The sequence below is a fragment of the Stegodyphus dumicola genome, chromosome 9, assembly GCF_044657685.1.
Source record: "Stegodyphus dumicola isolate Sdum_Otavi_A_Nest chromosome 9, ASM4465768v1".
In the NCBI taxonomy this organism is placed as follows: Eukaryota; Metazoa; Arthropoda; class Arachnida; order Araneae; family Eresidae; genus Stegodyphus; species Stegodyphus dumicola.
This window is the reverse complement of record NC_140776.1, coordinates 136,071,663-136,098,635: the sequence shown is the minus strand read 5'-3', so window position 1 is coordinate 136,098,635 and position 26,973 is coordinate 136,071,663. Positions and strand designations below refer to the sequence as shown.

Sequence of the window (26,973 nt, the reverse complement as noted above, 5' to 3'; positions counted from 1 at the left end):
GTTGTTTGACTTCTGAATTAGTATCGTTAGTCGTAGTCATATGAAATTACAGAAATGTTTTAAAGCACGAAATTATTCATGTTTCGGCAATGTCAAATTTTAAAAAAAGAAGAAAAAACACGTATTATATAGCAATCTCATATGCAAAATTTCAACTTTCTACGGCTGATAGTTTATGAGTTATGCGAGATGCATACATACACACATAAGTACAGGTGGTGTCACCAAAACGACTCCTTACACAGACCATACGTATATATATACATATTCAACCCCATTACCCAGCTTAAAAATCCTTACTGGGACTTTATTTTTGGTATCGTTAGTCGTAGTCATATGAAATTACAGAAATGTTTTAAAGGACGAAATTATTCATGTTTCGGCAATGTCAAATTTTAAAAAAGAAGAAAAAACACGTATTATATAGCAATCTCATATGCAAAATTTCAACTTTCTACGGCTGATAGTTTATGAGTTATGCGAGATGCATACATACACACATAAGTACAGGTGGTGTCACCAAAACGACTCCTTGAATCCATTTTAAATTCATTCTACAATATGTTTTCGAAAAAAACTGCCCTTTATTTTGTGCGTATGTACAGACATCATGCAAAAACATTTGTCCAAATGGATTCGCGAACGGTCGAAATGAATGTTTCCTTTGAAATGTGATATCCAAGGCATTTTGCGCTTACAACATTTCCTTTACTTCCAGCAAGAAAGTGAAAATTAAAATAAAAATAAAATGCAGTTGCATTCAATATAAAATTCATAAATTCCACTGCTCATGGAGTCCGTAAATTGCGATCAAACATTGATAAAAACGAACATCTCACAAAAAAGTCATAATGTCTTAATTAAACCTTCTCACTTTATTCTCATAAAAGAAAGGTTCAGAGGAGGATAAATTATATGGCAAAGTACACAGTGGCTATCTGCCTAAAAAGTGGGTTGCCTTCTTAGAGAACTTTTTTGAATTTCAGAGAAACGGCAATAATATACGTGTAATACATTCACCCGAATCGAAAAATCACCAACTCGACCAAAAGTTATAAATACGTAAGCATGATATGTAAAATTGTGTGTTAGGTCGAAATGTAGATCAGCGATTAAGGTAAGTGGTAAATACAAAAAAAAAAAAAAAAAAAAAAAAAAAAAAAAAAAAAAAATGAAAGAAATTAAAAGAACTACCTATAGAAACCACATAAATAATAAGAGGGTAAAAAATCATTTTTGATTTACAGCCTACATTATCTATACAACATTTAAATTTCCACAATGGCCCACATGTAGCTTCGACCATGAGATATATCAAAATCTCGTTTGAATGTATATAATTAATGTATGAGCAAACTTCCATCTGATAGAAACAGGTATTAGTTTGTTATTAGGAAGAAAACAAGCAGCCAGCCTGTTCGGTATAGCTGTTCGGTTAGCGATGCTGACTGCCCCATCACTAGACGCAGTTCAATTCCCCCAAGAAATTATGGATATTTGTAAGCGTATAATGGTTTTGAGAGGCATGGGTACACTTAAAGTATAATTTTGATAAATGTTTTATCGAAAAATTGGTGGTAAATGAAAAGCTCTTCCGATTTGTCTTGAGGTGTGGGGGAAAGGCAGGCTCCATTAAGGCCCATATCACACGGCGTTTGCTTCACACGAACAACTGTTTCGGACAATTATTCTGCCTGGTTTACTATTGAAAGAAAGACGTGCGACTTTTTGCAAAGTTGTTCGTTTTCAGCTATCAGCTTCGAATGCTATCAGCTTGTTTGTAGTAGAGAACCAGTTTCCCTTGTGTTAACCCCAAAGCGATCTATGGTGATTGGCTGTTGTGACAAAGCAGAAAATTGTTCCAAACAGTTGTTCTTCCGAAACAAACCGACGTATGATAGCAGCTTTAGACTGCGAAGGAGTTTGTTGAAGTCGTATTGTCACTTGTAAGATGCTCAAGGTATTAGCCAATGAAGAGTGCAACTTTTTGTTTCTTGGCTACGAGAAATTTATAGACGGGAATCTGGATTTTGTATTAATCACGAAGATTGTTCATAGCAATAGGAAGTACACACCTCTCTGAAAATTTTGTCGTAAAAAAATAAGCGATTGAGAGTACCATATTCACAAATTTTACTTGAAAAACGAAAACAATGTACTTAATTGCTATATCAAAATATGTTGAAAGTAGCATAGCATGAAAATGTGCTTAAGTGGCATATGATATTCAAAGATAGGTAAGAAGATGTAATACTTGAGCTTCAGACTCAAACAGTCCAACACAATACTGACAAAACCTTTAATGCTAACAAAAGTGATTAAGAGTGAGATTGTAAGATGAAGAATTATAAATTATTAAAGTAATTTTAACTGAAGAATAGCCAAGACGTTCATGAGAAAGATTTCTGCAAATTTTGTGCCTCATATAGGCTATTAAAGCGTCCTACTTATGAGCCACTTACAGGCCAGAAAACTCAATTAGCTTGCTTTTCAACTCAGTTAATTCCCAGTCATTTCTGGTTATTTACAAATTAAAAGCTGAGATGAATGTAAAAAGATTCTTCTATATAGCCGTTATCTAACAGAATTTGAAAACGAGTACCCAACAACTTTTTCGGTAAATGAGTCTGTTTCCAGAAATTAGAACATTATTCTTAGTGTATATAGGTATAGACTAGGAGTACACTAATATTAATAGTATATAGTTCCAGGCTGATATACTTAAACCTGATTTCCAGAAATTAAATTGTCACATTTTGTAGAGTGTAAACACAACTTTTGTAACGCGTTAGAAACTAAAGTGTTTACGTTATTTACTTTATTGTAATATTCACTTTAGACTTGTGAACTGCAACAAATGTGCAATACATGGAAATATGCTTTAAATATATTGGAAGATTCTTCGAAAAGATTGCTATTCGTTTATTAATTCAAACGTGGTCATTAAGTTGTTTTTCGCAGTCTTCAGTAATTTATAACAATGATTAAATAGCTTCATGAAATAATTCAGTACAATTCATCCTATTTATTTGAAGAAAATTATCCACTCCGTCCCATCTGGCAAAGTTGTTAAACTCCCCTCAACTATAATGAGCAACAAATTCTTCCTAATCACCGCAAAGGGATCTGTTTTGCGATTTGGATCGATGAAACAGAGGGAATGGCTTCGACTGTGGACTTTCGTATTAATCGTAGGAATTTAATGATTTTACTTGGACGGAGATCTGTAATATTAAGAGTTCAAGCATTTCATTTCTGAAGAATGTAGGAAAATATTAATAAAAATGCAAAAATGACAATTCTTAATACATTTCTAGATTTGATCATTATACAGGATAATTCGCTACCGTGGGTTCAAAACTTTAGTATAAAAATTTCTGCAAGGAATAGATAACTCAAAGACGAATCGAAACCAAATGGGAATATGAGGTCAGAAACACCGTCGTCGTGTGTAAATGGGCAGAGATCACTAGAAATGAAAGGGCCACATGTAAGTGAAGAACATCATCTTATTCATCAAAATGCAAGAATTGCGATATTAAAAGGGGGTCCCATATATGTTTGAGGTTTCGGCCATCACTGCAAGTGTGACATCAGCGCCGAGTGAAATCACGGCCGTGAAAGTAATGGAGATATGTGAAACGCGATTCTTTTCAATGTTTTTGGGCGTATCGTACACAAGACCATACATGTGACTCTATAAAAATGTACAGGAACAACAAGTCAGGTGACTTTGCGCGCCATTGGATGGCTATGTGTTGTGCAAATGTCGGCTACCAGGCCCGATCTAGTGTTGTGCAAATGTCGCATTTAAGTGTTCCAATCTGAAAAGAGCACGATTAAGTCTACGCCCTGACCGCGTTATAGCTGAAATGGGCTGCGACACCATCATGCTAAAACCACAAATCGTGGCGCAGCTGCTACTATATCTATTGGTCTTTCCATACTTCTGGCAAGATTTCCTGTAAAAAAAAAACTTATAACACCGTCCGTTCAAATGAACAGGTAAGAGATGTGGACCTGCTAAGTAGTCCTTGACAATGACAAACCAATCATCGATAGCAAAATGTTGTGCTACACATGTTCTTCTTTCATGAAGGTTCTCCAAGCCTATACACGCAGTATATATGCATTATAAAAGCTTGGCTGGGTGAAGTATGCCTCATTCTGTGAATGAAATGGAAGCCGTGAAAGGTGGCTTAACTACTATTCTGCAGATTACACTGAGCGAAAGCAAACACTCTTTGAGTTCCATCAGGCTCTATATGTTGTTTATGGTATGGGCGATACTGGTTCGAGTTCAGAATGCTCTTAAGCCGTGATTTAGGGAAGATCGTGGCCTGCACAAACTCCTCGAGTACAGGGACGGAAAGTGTTATCTGCATCATCTCTTTGATTTCAGGCGTCTTTGCCATTCGTTCCCGATTCATGGCCCGTCTCTCGCGGGAACGCGTTTTACATAATCTTTGATGTAACAATCCAAACGTCTGCTGGGTCGGGATTTGCCTAGTCGGGTAGCGCTTCTAATATAGATGCGCAGCGGCATTCGTGTTACATTCAGCAGCTCCGCATGCTAGATGTATAAAATGGCAAACTCGTATTCGTGAAACTTTCCATCTTACTGCCTGTGAGGACGGCTATCGTATGACAGTTTTTTCACGCGAACACATTTTTTTGTGACAGTTATGAGGTTGTAGTAAACACTTAGTCTAAGAATTTATTTAAGTTAATGAAGTAATTTAACATGTGACCAGCTGAGTTTTGAAAATAAATTTACTATTAGTGTTTTAACGGCAAAGCTCTGCAGTAGCTTTGTACAATAATATTAGCAACAACTTATTCGCTATAATGTGGTTAATTAAAATGTGGCTTGAACAAATATTAGTGCATATGTTCTTTTCAATCTGATGCTAAAAATGAAATTATCAGAATTTGCAATTCGTGCATTAATTTATTTACATATTAAGCAATAAAATGTAAGATATACAATTAAAACATGCATAAAGTCCCTAAACAGTAAAGAAAATATATACACATGCAACTGTATATCTCGTACTGAAACATAAGACTTTATATGTAATTACCTACGTATTATCGTTCATTACATGAGGGCTAAAGAAAGTAAAGATGAGTTTTCAGATAACATTTTTATATTACATAGAAAATATTAATATACAACTTCACAAGCTATCTAAAGTATACAAATGATATAAATGCATAAAATGATATAAAATGCACAAAAATGCATAAATATTCTTATTTTTATGCATCTATTTTGTGTACGTTACATGAAATAGATAACTCTTATTTTAATCTTAGAAGCTGGTTAAGTATTTTATAAGTATATAAATTTAGGAAAATTTCTGCACCTATCTTTTGTGAGAGATTTGTCGTAATTACCTTATAATGATTGCGCAATTAATATATTTGGTCACGTACAAAGGTTCATTAAACAAACTTTTAACTAACTGTCTCGATTTTATCGGCTTCAAAAAAAAATTATCATCGTCATAAATAATTTGGAATATGTTATAACTCATAAGTACACTAACTAAAATATTTATTGCCGTAATTCGTAGATGTTACAGACATTTAAACTCAAGTTTAACAAAAGTTATTTACCGCTGTTTGTAAGTGATAAATCAAACGGAGTAAATAAATGAAATGATACACGAATTTAGATATACTAAAAAACGTAAGTTCTTAAGCGGCTAGTTTCCATTAACTCAATAAAATTAAATAACAAACTATCTACATCAGCACTGATAATATTTCTCTCTGGATCGCTAATTAAATAACAGTTAAATAATATCAATGGAAATTGAATATATAATTATTTAAAATTAGGCAGAACAAGTACAACCATATACTGGATAAAAATGTTTCGATTTCGATAGCCGTCAGATATAGTTTCCTCTTCTTCAAAAGCAAAAATATTTCTTGCTGATATTAATAATAATAGGGTTTGGATGATGTATATACTAATTTGACTCCATCCTATTCTACAGTAAAGAATGACAAAAGCTTCTCATTGGTGCTTTTCGTCCAATGAGCCATCTCATGGGCCGAGGATCCCGTAGGATGATTCTCGTGAAGTCCATTGACATCTTGCTCACTTCCAGGAGGAAATACTGAGTGACTGAAGAATCAACGTCAATGAAATAGGAGCAAGATTTAAATCTATCTAAAACAACTGGTTTTGCGCATTTTAGACGAATCAAGTTCCTGCAAGATAATTTCCTCGACTTTCTAAAGCAATTAAAAAACAGTAACGTGGATTTAGAGAACTCGACTATCTCTCTTATCGCTTAGATTTAACTCCAAGTGATTATAATCTATTCTTCAAACTGGCGTCTGACTTTCACAAACGAAGATTTGATGATTATGATGGCATGAAAAAAGCTGTTATGGAACGTTTTGAGGATAACCTTCGGACTACATTTCAATCGTTTAAAGACGTGAAAAGTGTTTTCAGCTACAAAGAGATTACGATTAAGAATAAACAAATAAAACTTTTGTTTATTTCATTTGGAAATATATCAATCCTGAAACATTTGTTTAAATTCTCTTTGGAAATTTTGATTTTTAAATCCATCATTACAAGCAACTTCACAAATGTTTCCACACGTGACCAAAACTATTGTCATAACTAACTGAATTTGTTTAAATTTTTTATGTGTTTTATTAAATTCTGTAACTTAAAAATCTTTTTTTATAAATTAATTTCATCAATACATTATTTATTGTTTAGTACATTTTATTAATCGTATTCAGTTTGAGATTCTAAGCTGTTTAAATAAAAATTCTACTCATGAAGTTATAACTAAAATCGAAAGCTATCATGAAATTTCAAAAATATTTTAAATCATATACAACAATTACTGTCTTCAAAAACAATAGTTTCCCTTAATAATTAGCTTAAAAAGACAACTGATAAATACTCAAATTAGTGTTACAAAAAAAAGTAAACTCTATGAATTTTTAGCACATTACTGTAAAAATATGCGTCCATGTAAAAATATGCGTTTTGTCTCATGGATCTGTATCCTTATTATGAAAGCAACAGATGTTAGTAGACGGTGCGTGTACACCACGATTTCAGAGTTCTAATGTCATTACCGCAGTCATTTGCTAAATTATCCATTTAATCTAATCAAGAATGTTGCGTTAAATCAATTTCATCGTCTTTAAGTAAATTTTGAAGCAGGAAATGCTTTTCCACGCTCATTTGCTTCCTGAAAGTGAGCAAAGTAATGTTTCACACAAAGTACGTTCTTTGCAGAAATCTTATTAAAAATATTTTAGTCATTCCAGATTTCAAAATATGAGAAATTGTGTGAACATTCGGGAATAATGTAGTTTTCCTTTCTGAACTAAGAATTATGTCAGCATCATAATAATGCATTTTAGAAATTATGCATCTTTTTGTACATGACAGAAGCAAATATATGGATAATGTGTTTTAGAAATGCTACTGTTTTCTCCTGTACACAACTAAATAATTTTTTACCTTTGCTTTCTCTGATTACCTTCCTACGTAATCAAGATAAGAGAGAAAGGATAACATAAACTAAATTTCAATTTCATTCACACACTCTTGATCCAATATATTTAAGATGTCAGTAGTAGTTTCCTATATGTTTTCTATCGCTCTAAATTGAATTTGAATTCAGATTTAATGTCACGCATACACATAATATTGTTCGGCACGATAGTCCATTTTCTCGATGCAAAAGGTGTTTCAAGAATATCAAATTCGATGAACTCAGTGTTACGGTCACCTGAGGCATGTCAGGTGTTTCACTGCTGCACCTCATTTTACCAAAATCAAGGTTATTCCTTAAGTTTTCTAAGGTGCCACATTCGATTCTGTGCTCCGTTTAATTCTTTTATAGCGAGGTCGCCCGAAACGCTTAAATATTCAGACATCGGCAAGTCGCCCGAAAGCGAGCGTCCATTTTTTACCTGGTGCTTTTCCCCAATCACGTTAGTGTTTGACTCATTGTTTTGGGGAGTTTTTAAATGACATGCTAATCATTTCTTGAAGCGACTAAAAGTAGTTCTGTTATTTGAATGCACTTTCCTCTTCTTTGTTTAGCGTCAATATTTAACTATTGACTCTCGCAATTCCAGTCCCGTCCTACAGGAAAACTGCACATAGTGGGTGAAAACGCACAAAGTTCCCCGAGAGAGAAGTAATCATATCACTTAGTAGATTATTGTTTACTCTGTAGCATTCTATTTGGCATGGGGAAAAGAAATCCATTCCAACAAAAATTCGCATTTACTGATGTTTCAGATTTTTGAGAGAAACATATTTTGGCCTCTACCGACGCGAAAGAGTTAATTTGCACAGATAAGGTTAAAGAGCTTTTTAAGTCCAGCTGTCAGTTTCTTCTTCTTACAGAATTTTAAATCAATGATAATTCTATTCATTTAAAATAATTGAATAATGACATAATTACCATTTATTGCCAAAAACGTAATAAATATAGTTGCCTGCTGCTACAGCTTTCATTATTATTGTTACGAAATGTACAGGCGCGGTAAGATAGCTTCCCCTCAAAGCAATTTTAGGGTTGCCGCATTTGGCGAGAAATCGCCCACTTAGCGACATTTGGCGACAAAATTGGCGATATATCATGGACGTTAAGAGAACCTTCTGGAACGCACCTTACCGGTTTAGTCCAGAACGTTCCCGAACACAAACCGAAAGCTATATAAATCGTGCTGGTCTGCAGTTAGACAGTGTGTCTCTCATCGAGAGTGTAAGTGTGTCTCAGAGAGTGTGCCTCGTCTAGCGAGCAGTGCGGAGTCGATCGAGTTGACAGCCGGACAACGAGTGCCGAGTGAGTCGTCGAGTTCACCGAAGGAGTCTCGTAGTCTATCGCGGTTAGTGCATCGTCGAGAGAACGTGTTGAGCTCCGGGAACGACTGAACCGAAGAAGTTGGGAGCTGTGCTCGTGTGTCGTCGAGTGCATCGCGAGTTGCAGCGTGGAGAGTCTCGAGAGTACGTGGAGCTCCGAGAACGACCAAGCTGTAGTCCGGAAAGCAGAGTCGGCTGCTTTGCAGGAAGCTGTGTCCACCGTGATAGCCTGATAACCTGAAGGCTGTGTCGCTGATCGTATCAGATCTTCGACGACTGTAAAAACGTGTTTTGGAGCTGTCCTGACAATACTGGCAAATAAAGTGTGTTTCGATATTTTATAAAGTGTCGTCGTTATTCACTCCAAATCTGCACGAACCCCGTACGAACGTGAAGGAAGGAAATAACTCAACAACTGGTGTCAGAACAGAAAGAAAAAGAAATTACGTAACATTATTATATTTTTTTACATAAATCTATAAAAGTAAATTTTTAGTAAGCCTTTCTGAGCTGAAATAAGCTGTAAAGTATGTTAAGACGCTGTCTGAACTTTATTATGCATTCCATAGCAAAGAAACATCATCCAGTACTTTTAAATCTTTGTATTTCACTTTTATTACTTTGTTTTAACACATGCTTGATTATTATAATAATAAAAATTTTAGGCATCAGAAGGCATTTCATTCCAATTAAACGTACTAGTATTATCAGCATTAAGACGTATTACGTCGTGGTAGGGAATGTAAACATAGTTTTTCTGTCTAAACCAATGTAGTTCTTCAGATTTTAAATTAATACTTGAGAAGTTAATTAAATTTTCAGTTGTGGTTTATAGTAAAGAGGAATGAAGGTATTTCAAGGTATAAAGACTATTTTATTTTTGTAGTTCTAGCTTTAACATCTTTCAATAAATATATTTTAATAATGACAAAGGATTATTTTAAAATAACTTCTTAAATATTATAAAAGAACTCAAGCTTTAGAATGCTTTAATAATTAAATTTGAAATAAGATAAGTACCTTTTAGAATGCAACGTATGTAGAATAATTTAAAGATCAGGTGAATACTGAACATTCAGTTACAATGATATGAAGCAAGAAATACCCTCAAGAACATGAGTAGGTGTTTTGTATCTAAATTAAGATCAAGTAACACATCATTAAACATATCTTTAAATGCGTTTATGATGTATTGGAAAAGCTCTGATTGATATGTAAATCACATCTGATGGCAGCTCAGACATTTTCCACTAGCAATAAATCTTGGTATTTGGTAGGCAATGGCATCATGGTAATATCAAGTAGATATTTTTGTGTTTGTCAAATGTGGATGTGTATTATTAAACTGGACTAGAGTGTTGCTTATACCAGTACGAAGGGTGGGGATACAATTTATAGAACTTCGGGAACATACGAAACAGCTGTTAAATTTCCATCATTGTGTAGCAAAGGAGAGCAATTAATGTAGTAAATGGATATTCATGTAATCACACGATATGTTGGGTACAGCTGTGTGCGAGACAAGTTTGATAGATTGCTCAAAATGAAATAAATATATTTGTCCATTGATGAAGCTGAAGAAAAACCGAAATTTTTCTATGAAGATTGCATGTTGACTTACTGTATTCCAAAGTCATGGGTCGCGGTATTAAAGCCAACAAACAGACAAAATCCAACTTTTCTGTTTTCGACACTCGAGACAATGACATATTTATCTATCTGCTCTCTGATGTCTATTTACTCACAAAATTGAGTGAAAACAAAAACTTTGTTTTGAAGTAGGACATTGACATCACCACGCTGGTTGACCTTCGCTGAGAAGAACTAACTTGTATTGTCAACCTTGGTATCAACCATGCTCTGTGTGGACTAAGACTGATTCTAAGTGGTTAAATAGATAGCAAGACGCACACCTCTGCAAGAAACCGGTCTGGTTAGCGGTAGAAAGGTCCTACGTTCGAATCCCGGAGAGGGCATCGTTGATTTTTCGTGTTTCCTGCACCGAAATAAAATTGATGACTCTACAAAAGAGACTGCTTTGCATACACATATAATGAATTTTGTAAGAATATTTAATGTTACAATCACTACACAATAAATTCCAAAAAGCTAAAGAGTAGTGCTAGACTTACACTTCAAGTTAAGGCTAACTAGGTTGACTCAACAGCCTATTCCGCGTGATAATTATTTAAATGGTCAAAAAGGTATATAAGCAACTCCGCGTAACAGCAGGGACAGATTCACAACGTGCGCTGGCTAGCGAAAACACGCTCTAAACACTCCAAGATACACCCGCTTAAATACGCACTTCACTTAAATTTAAATTTGTACCTTGGCGAGGAAATGCGAGTGGAATTTGAGGAGTTCAGTAAAGATAACAAAAATTTGAATAATTGTTTAATTCAACTAAGGCAAATTCTACAAAGCTTACTCTTTTTTTTTTTCCTTTCATGTGGGGAAAGAAGACTTTATTTTAAGTTTCAATACATTCAGTGTACTTAACAAAGCTCTTTATAGCTTATATTTCTACAGTATATAAATTGTCACATTGTGTAATTATAGAATTATTATAGAAATTCATTGTGTGTCACATTGTGTAATTATAGATTATTATAGAACTATTCATTTTTCTAAAACTAAAAATTTTAGAAAACATTTTCTGTGAATATGTTTGGTATTAATATAACCTTCTTGTCTACTTAAAATATGTTCCTATGTCTTTTTCTAAAGAAAATACGCAGAATACTTCTCAAAAACTAATGTTTGATTGGATTCCTAAGCTCATACTATGTTTTTCAAGTTTGAATGTCATAATCTATAAAAATATATTCATGAAAAGAATATAAAATCAGCAGTTTAAAATTCTATTTTTTTGCCGACACTAGACACAAATTCGACTGAAGAACAGGTGATTCCAAAGGAATGAAGCCTTAGGAAGAGGGTAAATAATCACGCACAAGAAAACTGTCAAGCGCAGGATAACATGTTTTTTAACGACTGGACAATAAAAGGTCCTTTGAGAGTTCATTGCACTTTTTCTACAAAAGTGACATTTATTATTTCCTGTGATAAATAAAAGCCTTATTATGGTTTCCCTTTTCGTTCTTATACCAAGAAGTGCATGATTACAGATTTAAATTTAATCAAAAATAAACAGAAAGAAAGGAATTTTTTGAAACTTTTGTTTCAGTGTTTTCATGTTAATTCTTAAATATTCAAAAATATATGATACCTCTGGAATTTTTCATATACATTTTAACAAACCGATTTAAACTCATTTATATTTTAATAATGCTGAATTATAAAGGTTAAGAATTATAATTTGAAAAGAAATTACTCATTAGTTTTTTTTAATATTTTAAGTGTAAAACTATTGTCTAATAGCAAGTATTAAAAAATCGAAGTTTCATCTAAAACGTTTCAATTTTTTTTAATTGCAAAAACAATTGATTATACGTTACTGGCACCCAAATATCAAAGGTGCATGAGATTGGAGCATGCAACAAAATAGAAATACGAAAAGATAAAACAGTTATTAACTTTATTACAATAACAATAACTGATAAAAACGGGGAAATGAAAAAAAAACAAATGACTACATTAAGCAATAATAATAATAATAAATTAATCTCTTCAACAGCATCAACTCCCTAGCCAGCCAGTATCGACTGTATAGGTTTTCTTCCTTCAACGAGGAACATTTTGGCAAATGATGTCCATCTCAAAATTCTGGTTGCACATATTGCACAAGGGAGTGTCAAATATGCACCGGTCTCCAAACGAAAGGCCGCAACTGGGATGAATCTGGGAGAGTCTGGGATATTGCAAATCGAATCCCTCTACTTTTTATATTTAATTTTTTCAAGTAATTCCGAATTTCTGCTCAGGTTACTTTTTGCTATTCTTTTCATTCCTTCCTTAAATGGTACTCCACTATAATTTGATTTCAAAATTTCAGTTCTTTTTTTAGCTAGTTTATAAGCCCATTCTTTAAGAGTAATTCCAATGTGAGCCGGGATCCACTGTAAGACAACAGTCATCCCTTTTGAGGCTAGAAGAGAACGTGCTTCTGCAGAATTCAATAATATTTTTATGATGATCAATTAATTTATGCACAGAAATTGCTTAAATGGCTGAAAGAGTGAAGTGGTTGTTCTAACAATAATTTGTTCAATTGCAACTCTAATTGCCTCCATTTCTGCATCGAAATTTGTCATTTTTCAAAATGTCAGATTTTAAAAAGCTAGAAAAATAAGAATTAGATATGTTTTTTTTTTCCCTTCAGTTTCAGTTATCATTTATCCATTTGGAAATTTTATCTAAATCTTTAAGCAAATCATTAATTAAATTACAACCAAATTTTTACTTCTGAATTTTTTTCTTCGCTCCCTGTTCAGTTTTTTTTTTTTTTTTTTTTTGGAATTCTTCCAATAAGATTAAAAAAATTCAGCCAAGAATATATAAAGAACGTTTTTGCTCTAGGTATCGGAAATTTGGTTTCCTTATTATTTTATACTAAAGAGATCATAAGAAGAACGATTACTTAATATTCAGATTCACAGCATAATAAATTAAAAAACAATATGGTAATTCGATTTTATAGTAGGTGATTCCAAATTCAAGTTATATAACTCAAATTAGAGGCTATTCGCACATTTTTTTGACGATTTTGCTTTGCTATAAAAAACTTCGTCTGTTGGAAAACTGAAGCTATATTTTATAAAGAGTAAATTATCGTCTGTTATTGGACAGTTAGTTTTGTTTTCACGCAAAATGGCGCTTTTAAAGAAGCAGTTGATGAAAGTCTATGTTTGCACTCATTTCGAAGAAACTTATTCGTATCTAATTATTAAAAAACGATGTGAAAGCCGTGGATTTTAGATATCTTATGCTACAATATCTAATATTCTCAATAGAAGTGGAAAAATTGTTCCAAATACACATCCAAGGAAAAAACGAAATATTTCGAAGGTAAGATGTTAAAAGGGAATCCGCCAGTTCAGAGGACTGTTGCAAAATCCTTACTTTGCTCAGTTTCAATTTTAATCAAAGTGTTTAATGCTGATTTGAATCTTGAAAAGGAGAAAAACATAATTTGCATTGTCTTGACACATCGCCGAAAGCAGAATGCGTTACAGAATTGTTTGTGGTCGCAATGGATGAATCTTGGGTGTATTTAAATGACTGCAAGAAAAAGATATCCATTTACTATCACAAAAGGGGGGAAAATCTTGAAACTTCGTTCAATGAAACGAAAGGAGATTTTTCAAAGGGATTTATAGGCTGTTGCTGAATTTTCATACAATGGCAAATTAAAAACAAAAAGAGTGGAGAAAAGGGTAAAGATCAATTCCTCATGTTTTCAGAAACATATTTTATACCCAGTTTTCAGATATAAAATACCGTCTTCAAATATGAAATACTAGTGCCATCAACCAGTAGAACTGCACCAAGACAAAAAAGGCAGCCACACGTCAAAATCCGCTGTTAATTTTCTAGAAGAAATAGAGTAACAAAAGGGTATCAAGGAGCAAATATCCCTTCAACAAAATATCCTATTAATATCCCCTGTTGGTATCTATCCCTTGTGGACTTTTGCTCTTTCGGACTTTTAAAAAGCTTTTTGTCCAAACGTCGACCTACAACTCTCCTTGGTTTGGGAAAGCTTTTCAAGCGGAATGGGATAAAATATCTCTTCCGATACTACAAAAGGCTTTATTGCCTTGAAACTTATCGTGCAGAAAAAGTGAAAAATTAGGGTTATTAATTAAAACATCTAAGAAATGAAAATTTTAGGCAAACTATTTCGGTAAATACAATGCAAATCGTCTAAAAACTGTGCGAACGGAATCTGTAATATCTGTGATATCGGTCTCACCAGAGACCGAGTGGCTGAATAATGGGAGTTCAATTACAGGTAAAAGGACTGGCTGTGTAGTTGGTTATCCATGCTTTACTCAAATGTAATTTGAATACGAACTAACGTAAAATTTAATAGGCCATACAAGGAAGTCATATGGTGGCCACATCAGGTATTTTTCTTTTAATTTAGCGTCTGATTGATCGAATAAATATTTTTAAAAACAATAAACATATTATGTTTCTAAATTTCGGGACTGCCTTTTTTTTCAAAAAGCTAAATTATTAAAATTTTATTATTTTTGCAGAAATTTCAATTACAACCTTTCTGCAGAATATTATTCTGAAATAGGTAAGCCACAAGATCCTTAGAATATACTTTTCCATTTAATCTCTGAAACGTCTGTTCATTTGAAAGTTAACTGTTTCGTAGTACATTGCATTTGATGAAATAAATCGCTTATTCAATTTGTTCACTAATTATTTATAATTCCTATATTCATTTCTGAAACTGAACATTGATGCAATACATATATTTTGTCTACTAATTTTGAGATACAAACATACATTTTTCAAAAATCCATTTCTCAGATTCTTGCTAGTTTAACAAAATTGCGTTTATTTATCCTTTATAGTAGACTGGGAAAGAAAAAAATGCTGTTCCTACTTATTTTGTCTGCAATTGAAAAAGAGAGATATTTCAGTGACAAATAAAAATATCATTTATTTCATTTTCACTCGAAACATTCGAGAATCTTTTATTGAGAACATGAGTATTGGTTTTGAACCCATGATAACATATTTATATGAATCCTAAAATCAAATCATAATATGCTACGTCATTATGAATCAGCATACAACCGCAAAAAAGTTCTTATAATAGTACTTCCTAGCAGAGAACAAAAATGGGACCGAAAAACAGAATCCTTACCGGATCATCACCGAACACCTCCGGCTGTTGGCAGAAGCATTTTTAACAGACCCAAGAAAGTTGTTGATCAGCTTTTTGCTCTTTCATCTAGGAAAAACCTCTTTTGCAAGGAAGTGATCTCTTTTCTTGTGGGAGAATAAAGAACATTTTTTCAGCTTCTCTTTCAAAGAAAAATTTCTTTCATATTCTCTTGTGGAAGAAATAACTGTACACATAATTCAGCAGATAAAGCTCAAAATGTTTGTTAATATCAGACTCAGTTTTCGCTAAATTAATTATATTAAAGACACTGCATCTACAGGTAAATCTTTTAATAACCCATAACGTATTCTCCGGGACTTTCGGAAGCAATATATACTGAAACTAAAATATACTACAATTTAGATTTTGAATACATTACAATGCACAAATGCTGTATAACTTCCATGATCTACACTGGTCTGCAAAAATTAAGGACGAGACGGTTTTTTCAATATAACTTTGTACAAAAACTTTCCAAATCAACACATTTAATACCATAAGATCCCCAATACGTAAAGACATGAGTAATGTAAGCAACACTTACTAAAAGAAAAATCAGAGGGATAAAAAGAAGCTTTATTGAAAAAGTAGCATGGAGCGCAATGCGACTGAAGGCCGAAACATCCCTGTGTCCAGCAAGAAACATCCGGTCTTTAATAGGGGATATGATCTCCCCTGACTGCTAGGCAGGTTTCACAGCGTCTGCCCATGCTGAGAATGAGGGTGTCAATGAGTTGTTGAGGCAATGCTGCCCATTCGTCTTGCAGCTCGATGCCAATCGAGGCTCCGGAATCGTTACTGGTGGTACGGTACGAGCTGCCAAGCGTCTGCCTATAAAATCCCATACATGCTCGATGGGATTGAGATCCGGAGATCTTGCCGGCCAATCCATACGTTGAATATCCTCACTCTCTAAGAGCTGTTCGGCAGCTACTGTGCGATGACATGGTGCATTGTCGTCCATGAAAAGGAACTGCGGACCCATACCGCCTCTAAAAAGACGCACATATGGAAGAAGAATCTCGTTACAATAACGGGTCTCGTTGACTGAACCTGCGTCGAAGATGTGAAGGTCTGTACGACTACCAAGCATGATGCCTCCCCAAACGAGAACACCGCCACCTCCATACCTGTTCTTTCAATGATGTTCGAGGGATGATTGCGGCTTCCCCGCTCTCTCCAGATGAGTATGCGATGAGAATCGCTACTCAGACTAAATCTGCTCTCATCTGTAAAGAGTACTCGTCCCCATTCATTGTCTCTCCAATTCCGGTGTTCCCGGCACCACAGAGAACGCCTTCTCCGATGGGCAGGCGTTAAAGGTACACACCGTACAGGGCGTCGTGCAAACAGACCACCACCGTGCAGTCTTCTGGCCACGGTAAAACGCGATACCGGTCGTCCAGTCGCCTGTGTCGTGTGTCTAGCGATTTCTCTCGCTGTCTGCCGCCTGTTTCTTCTAGCATGTAAGGCAATATACCGGTCATCTGCGGGTGTGGTTCCTCGTGGACTACCACTACTAAACCCCCGGATAGCTGTTCCTGTAGTTTGAAATTGTCTCCAAAGTCGTGAAACGATGCTGTGAGCAATTCCGAACTCTGCAGCCACACTTGTCACACTGCGGCCTTCCTCCAACTTCCCAATGATTCGACCTCGGGTAAAAGCATCCAGATGTCGTCTAACAGACTGATTATTCGCCATTTCTCTCTGAGGCAGCAACTCGGTGAGATTTTAACTGCTATACAGCGTGCAATCTCTTTGCCAGAAATACTGATCTTACACCGACAACATGCTTTATACTACTCAGACACTCCCCCATTACGTCTACCTGCATATCAGCGCATGTGCTACCGTACATCACCTTACTTAATCTCCTGATTGGTCTTTCTGTCCGCTGTGCCCCTTCGTTCAGCTGATATGCTAATTTTTCGACTTCGTCCTTAATTTTTGCACACCAGTGTATATAGTGATTAACAATGCGCACTGCCTTATGTTTGGCCTGGGCTTAATTCCAGAGTAGGGTTGCATATTTGTAAGTGTACAATGTGTTTTGAAGGAGAATACTTAAAATGCTAGTTTGTTTAAAGCCCTCTTAAGAGATTTGATGAAAGAGGAGTGGGAGGACCTGGAATCCATTCATCAGTGAGGTGCATTGATTAAACTCTCATAAGCTAATAAAAGGTCCTGTCAGATGAGTAAAAGAAGTGTTTCTTTACAAAATTTGGAACGGGAGTTTCCCATTTCTCACGGGTGTAATTCAGTTTCCCCTGTTACGCACCCTGGACAAAATTTTTGGCTATGAGACTGTTAAAAAACCCGATGAGTTTTGGAAATTTTCAAAGAATGCATAAAGTTGCAAATGTCCATCCATTTGAATAAACAACAGTACGCAAAGAAAGATGATTTTACAAAAAGTTAAGCATTGTGTTAGAAAAAAAAACGAATACCTCTCTAGTTCATTCTGCCTAAAATTATCTCCTAGTATTATTCAGCCATTTTATAAAACATTTACAATACTTGACTAACATATCTTCCTTCTTAATTAAGACTCTTTTGCATAATACTTTTTAATGGCATCAACTATGCTCCCTTCTTCTAAATTTATTACCTAACATAAGATATTGCTCCTATTAACATTAGGCAATCCTTTTATCAGTTTAGAAAGAAAATTAATTCCCTTCTGTCTTTTTCTGGGAAGAATAAAGCTCCTAATCTTCTCACATAATGCCTACTTGTTGATCTACTAATCACCATAGCTCCTTTTATCTAACTATTTTCTTTAGTATATAAGCGTCAGTTTGGGTGTCTGGGACTGTAACAGTCATCGTAATCAGTACAGTGGGAAATCGGTATTGTTTGAATCATGAAATGAAAGACTAGATAACATCTACAAATGTTAAGCTCACTGCTTAATATAAATGCCAGTATTTCGTTGCCTGATTTCGTCCTTGAGTTTGGTTCAATAAAATTTGCATTTGTATTCCAGCGCGAATGGAAACTAAGTCATTCTAGTGTTAACAGTCTAGGGAACATGAGTGATTTGCATTTTGACTGTGATTTATAGTTCTCATCATTTGAGAACTCAGTGCGTTTCTGAGCAATGGACTGACTAAATTTTATAAGCGCAAACTGCCATTTAAAACGGAGCACGGTAGAATATATTGAAAGAGTTTGAATGGAAACAGTCATTTTCCCCGCAGAAATTAATTTGCTGTTAAATCGAACTCAAACAGAGGTTTAGAAATTTGTTTAGTTAAAGGAAAATACTTTAATATAAGATGCTTTAAGATGATAATGTTTTGAATATTACTGAGTGATTTTCTAAAAACTGACAGAAGTTATAGAAATTGAAAGGAATTATATGAATAAGGGATTAGAAGTTAAATTATATATTTTTCTTTAAAAAATTTTAAATAACAGAACTTTAAAAGGTATTTATACAGGATTGATTGTAGCCTGGATATAACCAACATTCTGATTTTTTTATTTATTTTTTAAATTTTTATTTATTATTTTTTTATTTTATTTTTCAAATCCAAAAATTTTAGATGCGAGAATTCGTGCTATATACCTAATCATCGTATCTACCGTGTCATCGTATGAGAAGGTCGTCGTGTAGGAAATCTCGAAGATTAATATATAAGGTATTTTCTCGCTCCTTCCAGCATGCCTTCGAGGTGAAACAATAGCACACTCGGCGTGTATTCGAGAGGTCCAGGTTCGAGTCCCAGAGAGGGCATTGCACGTTTTTCGTCATATCTTCTTAAAAAAATAACCCCTTCACTCCACAGTTTCTCATCCCCCAGCTGTTTGTTAATGTACGTATTTAATGCTCTAATCTTAATTCTTGAAGGGTTAAATGAAAAGTCATTGCCTATATCAAAATAGATTGCTGATCATATTGAACTTTGCAAGCAAACGGTATTAATATAGCCCCTTTCGTGCCTGAATTCCTTCTCCCCCGAAAAGTAAGATAAACTAAGCAATTACTTTAAGAAAAAATGTTAAAAATGTAAAATGGTAAGTATCTTTGTGAAGCGATGTAGTAAAACATAAATTAACATTCAATAAATTAAAAAGAATTGATACTTTTTTGTGCAAATTTGTGCGTATGTGTTTATGTATGCCTATCATATTAATGTTCTTAATTATTTGAAATCATGTCGGATTTTTTACTTCGAGATAGATTTCAGGACATTTGAAAAGGAAAAGAATACGAGTACCTTCTTTAAGTTATCATAAATGTATATATAAATGTATATAATATCATAAATGTATATATAAATGTATATAATATCATAAATCATAATGTGAAATAGGTAAACTCACTAATGATGTAATATTTTATGAGGTAAAGTCTAATTTAAATTGTTTATTATCTTCACCCTGTGTTTCACTGATCAAATTACAATTGAAATTTTATAATTATTAAGTTTATCGGTGTAGGAAACAGGTGAGTAAAAATGTTAAATTATGTAAGTTTTTTCAAAATAATTTTATATGAAAAATGATATTAATACTGAAAAGACTGGTAATTATTTTGAAAATTCTGTAATAAATTCTGTAATTCTGTAAATAAATTACAAAAATTGTTAAATAGTTATAATCATATATTTGCTAAAAATAAATATGATGTTGGTTGTATAAATATTGAACCCCCCCCCCAGAGTTGTATTAACTTCTGAATTACCGATAGCCTATAGACCATATCGAGCATCTCCTAAAGATAATAGTGAAATTAAGAAGCAAATAGATGAGCTGTTAAGTGCTGGAATAATTAAACCTTCTTACAGTTCTTATGCTGCTCCTGTAACTTTAGCTTATAAGCATGATGAACAGGCAAAAACTAGGTTGTGCATTGATTACAGAAAGCTTAATCAAATTATAAAAACTGATTCTGAGCCCATTCCTAGAATTGATGCTATATTAGATCAATTAACAAATACAAAAATTTTCTCTACGTTGGATTTAGCATCTGGCTATTGGCATATAAAATTAAATGAAAAAGATACTGTAAAATTAGCATTTACTAAAAATTTGGAACTTTATGAGTTTACTAGATTACCTTTTGTTTGGAAGAATTCCCCAGCTGTTTTTCAGAGAGCTCTTAGACAAATTTTAAACAAATATCAGATTCAATTTGCTTTAAATTATTTTGTTGATATTATAGGTACTCTCTCCAAATTGTGATGAACATTTAAACTATCTTAAAATAATATTTGATATATGTGGAAAAGAAAATATAAAATTAAAACAATCTAAATGTAATTTTGCTAAAGAAAAATGAATTTTCTAGAATATGAAATTCAAGCAGGTAAATACCAGCCCAGTAATGCAAATATAGAGGTTATTAAGAAATTGCAACCCCTTAAAAATGTCGAAGAGTTTCAAAGATTTTTAGGAAGTATTAATGTATATCATAAATTTATTCCAAATTATGCTAAAATTAGAGCTCCTGTAACAAATTTACTTAAGAAATATAACCCCTAAAAATGAATGATTAATGTCAAATAGCTTTTCAAAAATTAAATGATGCATTAATTTCTAGGCCTATTTTAACTTTATTTAATCCTAAATATCCTTGTCATGTTTTTGTTGATGCCTCTAAAGAAGCTGTTGGTGCTGTTTTAAAATAAGAACACCCTGATGATAATTTACATCCAATTGCTTTTCATTCTAGAAAATTAAAATCTTATGAACAAAATTATGCAATTACTGAGCTGGAATGTTTATCTATTATCGTTAAAATTGAACATGTTAATCAAATGATTATAATTAGATTAAAATGTAAGCTAAATTCTTATCAAAGTAATATTGCGTAGACAAAATTATTACCCAAAGTAACTGAAAAATATAATAACACCCCTCATTCTGTGACAAAATTCTAAAACAATATTCTGAAGTTACTTATTAATTAACCTAATAATCTAACTAAAACGAGATCAGAAATTGATCATTCAACTAGACTAAGACCTTTTAATCCAGCATGTGAATTTAAATTAACTGTTAGAACTAGCAGAATTCCTATCTCTGTCCAAAATTAATTTAATTTTTCAAAATTCTCTATTGAAATTTTTCCTGATTATGACCGATTAGTACCTGATTTAGATCTAAACCCTAACTATGACAAATTATTTTCCCGATCTTGACCTTTTATATTTTTCACATAATTTTAGAAAACCAAACATTTTCTTTCTTACATTATTTTGTAACAATTTTTTTCTCTTTCTTCTTGTTGTAGAGTACTATTCGTTTCTAGTTTCCAAAATTCTAGCAAAGACTTTAACTTGATTATACAAGTTATTTGTTTTAAATTTTAATTTTGTAGGATTTTGTATTTTTACAAAAACACTTTGATACAATGTACAATGCCAAAAACCAGTTACCTTTTATTAAGCAACAGAGGATTTTTGATATTTTGTACGTAGCACCCCTAACCATCAGCAACCTAGTTACGCCGATCTGTTGGAGAGGACATGCCAAAGAATTTATTCAAGGTGTTATTGTCTTATTAAATATTACATCATATTATTAGAGATTTATATTAAATTGTTTTCTTACGGTGTTATATCATAATGTTTTGTATTGAATTTTTAAATTACTTTAAAATATGTCAATGTATTGTTAATTACCTACGATGAGAAGAATGAATGCATTATGCATAAATTGTATACCTTCTAAGTTTTATATGAAAAAAAAATGTTCCCCGTAAAAATTTTATACATCTTCTATTCAAAAATTATTATGGAACCATATGCATTGAACAAAGTGCATAATATTTGTGAGCTTATTTTTATCTTGTGGACTTATTGGCATCAAGAGACTTAAACCAATATCTTCATTAGATGAAAAGGACTTTACAAACTTTTCAACGAACATTTTGAGAAAAATTGAGGACTTTTAGGATTTAATTTATTATTTATTATTATTCTTCCATATATTGTCTTATAGTTCTACATTTAGTTATAGATTATATGCTTATTTATAAATCACTATATAATTCAAAAATTTTGTAATTATATGAGAAAGGTTATGATTTATGATAGGGCATAGTTAAAGCCTGTACGCTATGTCCTGGATGTTTTTCTGCATGTCTTTCCTCATACTTCTTGCTTCACTAATGTACTAATGCTTTGCCAGCCTGGCGTCTTGTTTTTGAGGGGGAGGGAAATGTAAAATATAAAAAATAGGACGGCTTTGCTCTATGCGAACAAGCAACCTCTAATTAACTTTCCGCAATTTCAGGATCTTTCTCCTAGAACACTACTTTTAACATTTCAGCCTATTACGTAACCGCTTCTATAAATAGAGAACTCGCGCCATTTTGCGCCAGAGAGACCATTTTCTCCCACTGCTATTAAGATGTATGCTGCTACTCTCTCATCTGCCTCCCTTTGTTAGAATATTATGACGCATTGAATTTAATCGTATTTAGTAAAGAGTGATGATATGCCCTTTAATTAAATAAAGATGTGGTATAAAAACAATTAACTTCTTCTGTGTCATCATTTCTGCCAAGCTTCATTCATGTGCCCGACTGCCAAAATATTACATACATATTATCACACAGACACACACATAAGTTGATGTAGTGCATTTTCCATATATAGTTGCTGTACGTACGTTTGTTTCTTCACAGTGTTCATGTACAGGGTTCTATTATGCACATACTAAGCCCACCAGCGGCCGAGCGGTAAAGTCGCTGAACACTGGTAGTTCGGTCTGAGGTTCGAATCCCGCGAACGGGCTGGCTGCATGGGCGTTTTCGTGGTTTTCCCCATGTGTAACGTGTATACGAGCCAGTTTCCCTTAGAAAATGCTCCACGAAGGCACTCCTCCCCTTAGGCAGATAGCCCTAGTGTGCTTTGCCATAATTAAATACACCACACCACACACCATCATGCACACACTAAATACACACTAACATGCCGCACAAGAGCACTAGTACCATATAACGAGACACCTAGGGGCAAGATCTTCAACTGCCCACAAACCGATAAACTGCATTTAAAAATGCTAAGCAGTGAATACTGGCCGCAATAAGCGGAGAATACCTGAGGCAACAAGCAGACGAAAACTAAAAAAGAGGAGGTAATCAGGGTATGCTCAGCAAGGTACTAAGAAATTCTCCCCCTCCCTTGAGAATTGTACCTTCGCAGCATAATTTTAATAGCAATTAGAAAAAAAGCTCACCCCGTAGAATAGTAACAGGACTGTAAGAGCAAAACTATTGTAATGTAAGCATATTACTATCCAGTTTGTATGTACTTGATAAAAAATATTGTAAAGCAGTTTAAATGATATTGAAAATCCAGTCAATTTGTAAATGAATTACAAGTTTACTTTGATTATCTCAGTAAAAGTATCGTAAATATGAATTCAGATAATGTTTAAATGTACACATAACTGTCATTACTTTATATAACTATCACATGTAACTTGTACAAGACAATGTTTGTAATCAACATATCTATGCTCATACAAAGACCTTGTATGCCCATGTAATATTTATATTTATATTTTTACACGGAGGAAATATTCCCTTCTGCCAGGATGACTATTAACACTTTAAGACTTTTACAACAAAGTTAGATCAGTGGTTAACTCAGGCGGCGCTCAGTATTGAAGACTGGGCAGGAATCAATAGTGCACAAGGTAACATGACAAAGGTCCTGTCCCAAACCCTGCAATTTTTCCATTATGAGTTTAAAATTTCTGAGAATAGCAGGCAATGAAGAAGCGTATGAAGGGTGCATCATCAACCGGCAGCCGCTTGTACCACGCTTCTATGAGTGGGCATGCATTTATAGTTTAATGGTCTGAAGTACCAGCCTTGCCGCACGCATAGAGTTTAGATGAGACTAATCCTCTTTTACAGAAACACTCTGGGAAGGGACCGTTACCTGTTACAAATATTGTTACAAAGGGTGGAGATAAGTCTATCAGTGAAATCTTGGTGGTAAAATACATGGGCACTTCTACCTTGAGAACCTGCATCCCATTCTTCTTGCCTTTATTTTAATGCTTCTCCCAGATCTCTCTCTTGGGATGAGTTCTAGGTTGTAGAACGGTGAGAATTAGCTATCAGGCCAGCATAAAGGATAAATAAAATAGCAATGTGCTGCATTGCTCATGTATCTCAAATCTTATTGAATGATATTCTGAAAACGTTTATTTGCGCAACGGACCACACAAAGGTAAGAAATTAATACATGCGGTCTCATCACAATTAGCAATCTTCGAGTTGTTGCGAGGTGTAAGACGTCATTTTCTGACATTACAGAAGCAATAACTTGTTGATGAACTTGACATTACAAATAACTTGTTGTAGCAATAACTTGTTCAGGAACTTCACGATCTTCGGAAGAAATTTTAGCTATCTACACTGTGTCAATTATCAAAGCCTCTCGATTTCAGGGAGCTGACCAACCAATGATCCTGCAGCTTTTCTGTTATCGTCTTCAACTATAGCGAATCAGAAGACGTACAATATAACTGAAAAATTAAAAAGGCGCGACCAATTTAGTCTGAAAAGTGTTCCAGAAAGAGCAAGTAGACAGACCGCTCAGAAACATTTCCTAGAGAGACTCTTTCCGCTAACAAGATCCTCAGATAGTGAGAACAATAACTGTACTTACTTCTAAATAATTAGCTCCTGTGCATTGAAACATTTATTATAAATTGTGTTGGTATGTTAATAATGCTTATTTTAGATTTGTATTAAATGACGTTTTAGTTCAGAATGCAGTGAATACGCAGCCTAACTCAAACGCATTCAACACCAATCACTACATAGGGGAATCGCCTCACTAGCGCCCCAGCCGCATAGTCATAACTTGCATTTGAAAGCACAAAATGTACCTGATAACCAAATTTGCATTTAATGTTTACATTTCTTTCTATTCAACTAGTGGCTCTTGGAAACACGTATGGTTGTTCTCTGGATAAATTAACTTTAAATCTTTAAATCATACTTAGACTGGCAAGTGATTTATCGCTCCATCTGGGAAAATATAATCGTAACATGAAAGGTTTTAAACAATCTTTTTGTTAACTTTTAAACCTACCAAAATGCACACCTTGTGCATACAAATTAAAACTCTGCCACTTGCGAGATTTCTATAACATAACGTTGAAATTACAAATGTAAATGAGGTCGCAATTGCAGACTACAAACTAAATACCCTAACTAAGCGTAGGCTGAAATTTCTAACTGTGCGGTTTAATGTCGGCCAGTAAAATGGCTAATACTGACTAATTTATGTAACAGATATAGGCGAGACAAAATTACAAGCATCGTTGCCAAAAGCTCTGTATCAAATTTTCAAGATGTCCGCTTTAAATAATCTTAACTCATTTACCTCTTGGTGATACCTAGCAAAAAGAAAAAGTGATAGCTTAAATCCATATCATAATAAAACGGGTTAAATAACATAAACTGTACAAACGTACTTTCGGTTGTTCAATTTTCTTGTATTTTAGCACGTTTATTCTGAAGTTTGTCCACACCTGTCTTATATGAAAAAAAGCATCCCTAGGTAGATAAGGTCTGAGTGCTTTGCCTTAAGTATTTAACCTGCTAACCGAACAACAGAAAAGGCCAAAGAACTGCAAAAGGATTCCGAAATAACCGATAAAGAGAATTATCGATTTTCTTGCGTAGTTTATCTTACTTGGCCATTAACTCTCAATAATTGATTTGCAGGTCAGGAAGCTCAAGATAAAATGGATGAGTGGGCAGTTGCTCTCATTCTGATCGGAGTTAGCGTCATGGTCACAGCCGGACTCATTGGTATGTGCCGGATGCTCGGCGGCTGGACTTATCTCTTCGCTTGGGTAACGGGAAATAAAGAAGAGAGAGCGCAGCTGGCTACACACGAAGAACTTGGATGCAACGGCTACGTTGTACGTTGAATATTGTCTTCTCTAACTGTCTGTTCTATTTAATTTTATATCTTCTTTCTAATACTTGTCATAAGAACTTTTCTGTCATAATAATCCTTAAAATACCTGCAGCTATATATCTTTTCCCATTTGATGAATATGATATGAGTATATATTCATATGATTCGATAAAACTTTCGATGAAAAGGAATTATACTTTCCCAAATTTGAATTCCCAAACTTGATTTTGGAAGATATTTCTTTAATTACGAATGAAAGGCTCTCATAGGTTACATCTTATTTTGCTAGCCTAACGATATTTATTTGCAGAAAACAAGGAAAATATTTAAACTCAATGCTGATTATGTGTAACTGATGGATTTACTAAGGAAAAACTGAAACTGATTTAGAA

At 33.9% G+C, this 26,973-nt stretch overlaps 1 protein-coding gene across 1 annotated transcript in view; it reads left to right on the top strand.

The window, feature by feature from the left end:
- Nucleotides 1-26,973, top strand: part of LOC118190894 (synaptotagmin-12-like) — a 506,095-nt gene that overhangs the window by 359,451 nt on the left and 119,671 nt on the right. Inside the window, exon 2 of the mRNA XM_085824139.1 lies at nucleotides 26,383-26,582. Coding sequence (XP_085680265.1) covers nucleotides 26,403-26,582 — 180 coding nt within the window. The 5' untranslated portion in view covers nucleotides 26,383-26,402. The remainder of the gene's footprint in view (nucleotides 1-26,382; nucleotides 26,583-26,973) is intronic.